The sequence below is a fragment of the Pseudomyrmex gracilis genome, unplaced genomic scaffold, assembly GCF_002006095.1.
Source record: "Pseudomyrmex gracilis isolate BER0280 unplaced genomic scaffold, ASM200609v1 scaffold_89, whole genome shotgun sequence".
Lineage (NCBI taxonomy): Eukaryota > Metazoa > Arthropoda > Insecta > Hymenoptera > Formicidae > Pseudomyrmex > Pseudomyrmex gracilis.
Genome location: NW_018020673.1, coordinates 329,886 through 337,540, shown reverse-complemented (window position 1 = coordinate 337,540; position 7,655 = coordinate 329,886). Strand labels below are relative to the sequence as shown.

General features: G+C 36.1%; 1 protein-coding gene across 1 annotated transcript; it reads right to left on the bottom strand.

Annotated features, from left to right (window-relative positions):
- Window positions 1-3,210: 3,210 nt before the first annotated feature.
- On the bottom strand, window positions 3,211-4,842 carry LOC109855431 (golgin subfamily A member 6-like protein 6). The gene has a single exon (XM_020429679.1). The coding sequence runs from the start codon at window positions 4,840-4,842 to the stop codon at window positions 3,211-3,213; it is 1,632 nt and encodes a 543-aa protein (XP_020285268.1).
- Between the last annotated feature and the right edge of the window lie 2,813 nt (window positions 4,843-7,655).

Sequence of the window (7,655 nt, the reverse complement as noted above, 5' to 3'; positions counted from 1 at the left end):
TATATCACGTAATAATTAAATAAATAAATATTTGATATAAATTATTGAAGTCACTTTCAATGCAGAATTACTCTTTTCAATGTTCACGATAGTTTTATGATAACATATGCCTGTCGGTATTATTGGTAACCGCGTCGGTATGTATCATCGGTAACCGTGCCGATATATGGATCAAATCTCGGGCCGCTTGCGCGTGGTAGTAGGAGGCAGCCGGAGGAGAATTACTTCTCCTCACGGCGTACGATATGGTGCTCCGCACTGTACATATACAAAGTGTTTCGTAATTGTCGTACAATCTCTTGTGGACAAATAGAGAGGGTTATATTGAGTCAAAAAGTCCTTTATCACTTTGTGAGATTTGCAATAATTCGAGATCTTAATTAATAAAGATCTGTGAATAAGTGTGCATCGGACTGTCTTATGCGCATAAGACAGCCCGGCGTGTTTCGCACGGTTATCTTTTATTATGTATATGTTATAGTATATGCTGTTATATTAGCTCCTCCCATACGTTGCTACGGGTAACACCGTGAGCGCACGAAGCACGCCGGGCTGTCTTACGCGCGTAAGACAACCCGATGCACGCTTATTCGCAGATAGTTATTAATTAAGATCTCGGTAATTATTGCAAATCTTGCAAAGAACTTTTTGATTCAATATGATCCTCTCTACCTGCCTACGAGAGATTGTACGGCAATTACGAGACACCCTGTATATACATGTACAGAATGTCTGACAACGAACGAATAAGCCAAAGTGTGTTGGTATCAAAGATCGGATCAATCTGAACAAAAAAATTATTTACGATTTTGCAAAATTCACAATAGTTATTGAGGTATGAATTAATAAATGTGAGCCAATAAGTGCGCGGAGAGCAATGATCGGACTTTAGGCGTGCAAAGTGTTTCATATAAATACGTATTTATTTAGACACTTCAGCCTATATGGCCAAGAAGGGGACTTGGTTACAATAAGTCTAATCTCACACATCCTTCCATGCCTTCCATACCACTTACTTCTCGCTTATTTACACTTACCTTTACAATTCCCTTAAATTAACTCAACTCAAATCAAATTAAATTTTCTATTTTGTAAGTGATAAATGAGGTGTGACCTCCGGCTCCTTTTGGTAACTCCAATAAATAGAATTAATTAGCAGGGCAATAATGAGCCATGGCAGGATGTTGTGCCGTAGAAAAATTAAAAAATGTAAGTGAGACGTTTCGACATTATTTTTGAAGTCCTTATCAATCTAAAATTATTTTGCAATCTTAAATTATTTTACAATCAATTATATAATACTAGATTAACAATTACAACATACCGTTAATTATAGAGTTGTCAAATTTGTCAGTATAACTCAACATTACAAAATTCAAAACACTTAAACAATTACAGAAAATAAATGAATCATGTTTGTCGTATATTTTGTAACAGACTGAGGAGTTTGAATCAGACATGTGACAACGCTCCATCTATGAGTGTGTTAGTATTCACATTTATCAATGATCGGTAAATATACATCATTTAATAGTTCTGTGTCTTTCATTAGATTCAAACTCTTCTTCTGCTTTTTTACATATATCATTTCTTTATTTTCTGTAATTGTTTAAGTGTTTTGAATTTTGTAATGTTGAGTTATACTGACAAATTTGACAACTCTATAATTAACGGTATGTTGTAATTGTTAATCCAGTATTATATAATTGATTGTAAAATAATTTAAGATTGTAAAATAATTTTAGATTGATAAGGACTTCAAAAATAAAGTCGAAACGTCTCAATTACATTTTTTAATTTTTCTACGGCACAACATCCTGCCATGGCTCATTATTGCCCTGCTAATTAATTCTCTCTATTTTATCTTTATCCTATTTTTTTAAATCTTTTTATCCTTATCTTAAGCTAATCTGGGTATATATACACCTACACCTAAATCACAGAATATTTATTAATCATTGTATTATATTGCTCTTACTCTTAATCTTAAAAACCCTGTCATCTTAACTCATTAACTCTTATTTCCTTCTTTCCAACTCCCTTTTTCTTTTCTCTTTTTCTTTCCATAATTTCTCCAGAATCTCTCCTTTATTCTTCTCTAAATCCTCATCCCATATCCTATCTAATCTCTCCTTTTTATCCGAGCCTAAACTTATAAACCATTCCTTTGCATACATACACTCATCTACATAGTGTTCTAACTCATCTTTACCTATTTCACAGAATACACATCTTCTCTCCTCCTCCTCCCTCCAGTATTTGTTGTTTTCCTCCATGTTTCCACATCTCACTTTCATCAAAGCTCTAACCTGATCACCTATCTTTATATCGTCTACGTACTTTTTCTGGAGATATCTGGGTTTACCTATATCCTTGATCCACTCTTTGTATCTCTTGTTATATCTTGCCTCTCTTATTTTTCTCTCTTCCATTTGTTTTTGTATGTCTCTTTCCCTTTCTATCATCATATTTTCTACATCCTTCCCTTCTTTGTAGCTTTCCTCTATTGCTTCTACACTCCATCCTTTACTGTTATAATATCTTTCTTTCTCTTTGCTGTAAAGATCTTTCCTTTTTAAATCTTTTTTCTCCCGCCAGCACTTCTTTACCAAAGAATTTTCTTCTAAATTGCTAACTCTCATATCATATCTACCAACTATTGTATCCCACTTTATCTTTAGTTTTCCTAAGTCCAGCTCTCTTCGTAACAAGTATCTCGGCGTACAGAAGTCTAACCTGAAAACCCACTTTACATAATCCAACATTATTTTTTCGAATTCCTTTTTCTCTTCCCACCCCCATAATTCTACCCCATACGACATCACGCTTACAACTAAGTATTTAAATAGCATCCATCTTCTCCGGAAATCATTTTTACAAATTCTTTCTCTTAAACCCCAGATTTTATTTGCCGCTATTCTACCTTTTCTACTTATTTCCTTTATGTGATCCGCGTGATTTTCCTTCCTATTAAATGTAAAGCCGAGATACTTAAAGCTCTTTATCTTTTCAATAACTTTATCATTCCACTTAATCCTATCTGTGTTCTTTGTACATGCGCTGTTAAAAACTATTAGTTTCGTTTTTTCCGTACATAATTCGAGTCTTCTTGCCTTTAAGAACCTCTTCATCGTATCTATCATATCTTAAAGCGCTGTTGTATTCTTCGCCAACAAAACAATATCATCCGCATACGCTAGGGACCATATCCTATGATTCCCTATTGTTACACCTCCTATGTTCTTGTTCTCTTAGTTCCTCCTCCAAATCTGCTACGTATAGATTGAATAAGGTGGGACTCAGAACACATCCCTGCCTTACACCTTTGTTAACCAAGAAGCTCTTAATTAGACTTTTCTCTGTTCTGATCATTACCTCTGTTTCTGCATAAATATTCTTCATTCTCTTTATCAATCCCTCACTTATTCCTTTCTTTTCCAGTATTTTCCACAGCTTTTTCCTGTCCACATTATCAAACGCCGCCTTTAAGTCTATGAACAGTGCATGTACCTTCCTTTCTCCTCTCTCCTTTTCCTTTTCCCTTTGGACCACGTGATTCAACACATATATGTTGTCTAAAGTAGACTTTTCTTTTCTGAAGCCTGCTTGGCTTTCCGGCAGCAAGTCTTTTTCTTCTACTTCTTTTTCTAATTTCTCTCTTATTATTTCTGCATATATCTTATAAGCTGTACATAATAGCGATATTCTTCTATAATTCTCTGCCTGTTCCTGATTACCTCTTTTATATATTGGCACCACGATACTCTTCCTCCATTCCTCTGGAATCTTCATTCTCTTCCAAACCTCCTCTATCATCTCTGTCAGACCCTTCTTTACCGCCTCTCCTCCGTATCTCCATGCTTCCATGGGGATACCGTCGATTCCCGCAGCCTTCTTCATTTTTGCCTTTCTGACCACCTTTATTATTTCTTCTTCTATTGGTTCTTCTCTTGGTTCCTCTCTTTGCTCCAATTCTTCCGGTTGTTTTTCCTCTCCTCGATTTTCCCTCACTACCTCATCCGTCTCTTCCTCTTCCCTCTTCTTCTCCTCTCCACCTAGTAGTTTCATGAAGTGCCTTCTCCATACCTCTAAGTTTATATTAGCTTCCTTCCATTCTCTTCTTTTTCTTTTTTTATTTATGAAGTTCCACACTTCTGATTCCGTTCTCAGCTTTTTCAGGGTTTTTTCCTCTTCATCTCTTTTTTCCTTCCTTTTCTTGTCTAAGTGTAGTCTCAGACTTTTCTTTTGCTCAATATAAACCTCTCTCCTCACTAAACTCTTCCTCCATTTCCTATATGTTTTCTTTACCTCTCTTTTTCTTCTTGTGCAGCTTTTGTCCCACCAATCCTTGTGTCCTATCTTCCTTTTTTTTATTTTATAAACTTTTTTTGTCATCGCTTCCTGTACTAAGTTCTTTAAATTATTCCATTTCCTATCTAGGCTTATCTCTTCCTGCCCCTCGGTCCAACCAATGTCCTCTGTTTTGGCTTTATATCTCTCTATTGCTTCTGGATCCCAACATATCCTCTTTTTTTTAATTACTTGCTCCTCTTGCTTTTCCCACTTCAGTCTTTGTCTGCCACTTCTTTCTTCTTCCTCTTCCGTTTCTTCCATCTTCAGACACACCGGCATATGATCTGAGTCCACTCTCTCCTCAACCTTGAATTCTGTAACCTTATCAACTATAAGTTCATTTACAAACACGTAATCAATTACCGTACTACCCCCTGCTCCTACATAGGTAAACTCTCCATCCCAGTCTCCATTAATCCTGCCATTTAGTACATTCAAACCATTTTCTATCATACTATCTATGATTTTCCTACCTCCATTACCTATCATTTTGTCCTTACTTTTTCTCTCCAGTCCTCCTTCTTCTTTATCTCCTACTAGATTTCCTATCCTAATATTAAAATCACCCCTCCAACAATTAAATCAACAATTAAAACAATTAATCTTTCCTTTTCAAATTCTTTCGTTATCTTTATGATTATTTCTCCAACCTCTTTACCATTGTTTCCATTGTTATACATTAGTATGATATTCAGGTTCTCCTTCACCTCTTTTGTTCTCATATGTATTATATTATCATATCCTATTTTCATCTTTTCCCAATCCTTTCCTCTCCAATCTCTTCTTATTCCAACGATTAGACCTCCTCTCGCTCTACCCTTCTCTTTTTTCTTCATTGCATGACTGCTCACCCACTGGTGTGAGTCTGGTAGTCTGTTCTTTATATTCTCCTAACCTTTTTCTGTTAGCCATGTTTTACATAGTCCTATGTAGTCGTAATCCTTTACAAAATTCCAAAACTCTACATCCTGACTTCCTAATCCTGCAACGTTCCAAAATAATATTATTCTTTGTATGCCTTTCCTCTTCTTTATTTTCTCTTTCTTCTCCTCTTCTTGGCCTCTCTTTAGTTTTCCTCTCTTGTGATTTCTACGCATCTCTCTTCTCCCTCCACTGCTCTCTTTTCTTTTCCAACCTCTGTGCTTGTCGTTTCTTTTTCTTCTCCTATTTCTTTTTCAATTTCTCTCCATAGCTTCCATGTACTTCCTATCTTTACCTTACCTAAGCCTATTTTTATTTCTTCACCTTTTCCTCTCCTTTCCTTAGCCCATCTGGATATTCTTTCCTGCGTCTTTCTCTCCTCCTATGTTAAATCTTCTCTATATATATATTTTCACCTTTTAATTTATTCTTGTTTCTCATTACCTTTTTCTTTTCTTTTTCACTGTTCAACCCGACAATTATTACTTGATTGCTCACTCTTCCCGACCCCACCATACTGTCCAATCCTAACTTCGTTTTTAGGAAATATCTTGCCCATCTTTTTGGATCTTCTTTTATCTGTCTCAGCTCTTTTGCGTCTTTTATTCCATTTATTACTATATTATTCCTTCTCTCTTCTTTTTCCTTGTAAGAGATTCAACTCCTTAGTTTTCCCACCTCTCTCACACTTAACCTACCACCGCTTACCCCTGATGTGACAGATCCCGCGTAGCTATTTCCTCCTTCTTTACTTCTCCAATCTATTTCTTCTTTTCTCGCTGATCTGTAACTTTCACCTTCTTCCACCTTTTCTTTTGTATCTCTAATTTCCTTCTTTATCTCACTAAACTTTTCTTCTACCACTCTCATTCTTATTTCCCAATTCATTTCCTTTCTTTTCCACTCCTCCATTATTTCATTCTGTCTTTTTCTTTCCTTTTTCCATTTCTCTATTATTTCCGTCTGTCTATTTCTTTTTTTTTTCCACTCATTTATTTCTTTTGTTAGCCGATCCACTAATTCCGCTTTTATCTTTTCTAAACTCTCCACTTCCTTTGCACTTTTACCCATATCTTTTTCCACCGCTTCACCTTCAAAAATCACTCTTTTCTTTTCCATATTTCCTTTGAATTCCAGAGTCTTTTGGTTCTCCTCCTTCCTACTCTTCCCTAACCTACTCACTCTGCTTGTCTCTGTGCCTCTTCCCGCCATAACCTCACCTTTTCAGCGTCTTTTTCTCCTTGTTTTATTTCCCTTCCTACCTCGCCATCTAGCCTACCTTTATTTCATGAGCTCGCTCTTCTACCTATTAGTCAAACTCTCGCCTTTTTACCTTACTTTCTGCTCTAAACTACTTTCTAAACTTATATCTACACGCACCGCGTCAAACCCACGTACGCACGCAATCACTCCTCCTAACCAAGTCCGCAAAGTGTTTTATATAAAAATTGTAAGATTTTAAACGACCTATTTACTGATCTTATCAGTTTGACCTTGAATGATATCGCCACAATCAAGACAAAGTCATCTTGAATTTTTTAAATAGAATACTCTATTTTTTATTACAAATTTTTATAGCTTAATTCAAGAGTTTTCTAAAACACTAAATAAAGTTTCAACAATTAATAGAGAATCTTTAGGCTCTAAAATTTCTAAACTAGGAATACATATATAAACGGTCATAAGAGCCGTTCGCTGAATGTTGTGCACAAATATGCGTATATACAGGGTGTCCGACAATTAGTGTAAAATTTCTTGTAGGCCGATAAAAGAAGTAAAATTGTGAGTCAAAAATTCCTAAACTATTTTTTTCCATTACATATAAAGAAAAAATAATTATTGAATAAATCAAGCCAATTAGCGCCGACCTTTAGCCGCACGTCAGTGACCCGCGCACTTGGTGTGCGTGAGCGTTCCGCGCGGCTCACTGATGTGTGCCCGGCTAAAAGTCGGCGCTGATTGGCTTGATTTATTCAATAATTATGATGTATTATTATTATTATTATTATTATTATTATGTATATATATACATATAATTGTGTGTGTGTGTGTATATATATATAGGAAAAAGGTGTGCCAAGAGAACGACAAATCGGCTTGATAGGATAAAACTTTAATTATAATAGTAAAGATAATTGAAAGGATAGAATAAACACACTAGTCCCCTTTTGCTTATCTTTGCTTCGCCATCTTGATCTTTGCTTTCCCTTCGTTCTGCTCTCTTCGCCATCTACCGGTGCGTGTGTGTGTCGCCACCAAGCGGCTACGAGCCAGCAGCCGCATCTGAACTTCCCGCATTCGGCCAACCTGACCGCTCTTCAGTCCCTGGAGAGCATATTGGATAGAGCTTCATGAAATCAGCTGCAGTTGAAATTCGTACC

Excerpts from the sequence above, each read along its gene's own strand:
- LOC109855431 (XM_020429679.1), bottom strand. The coding sequence starts at position 4,842 with ATGATAGGTAATGGAGGTAGGAAAATCATAGATAGTATGATAGAAAAT.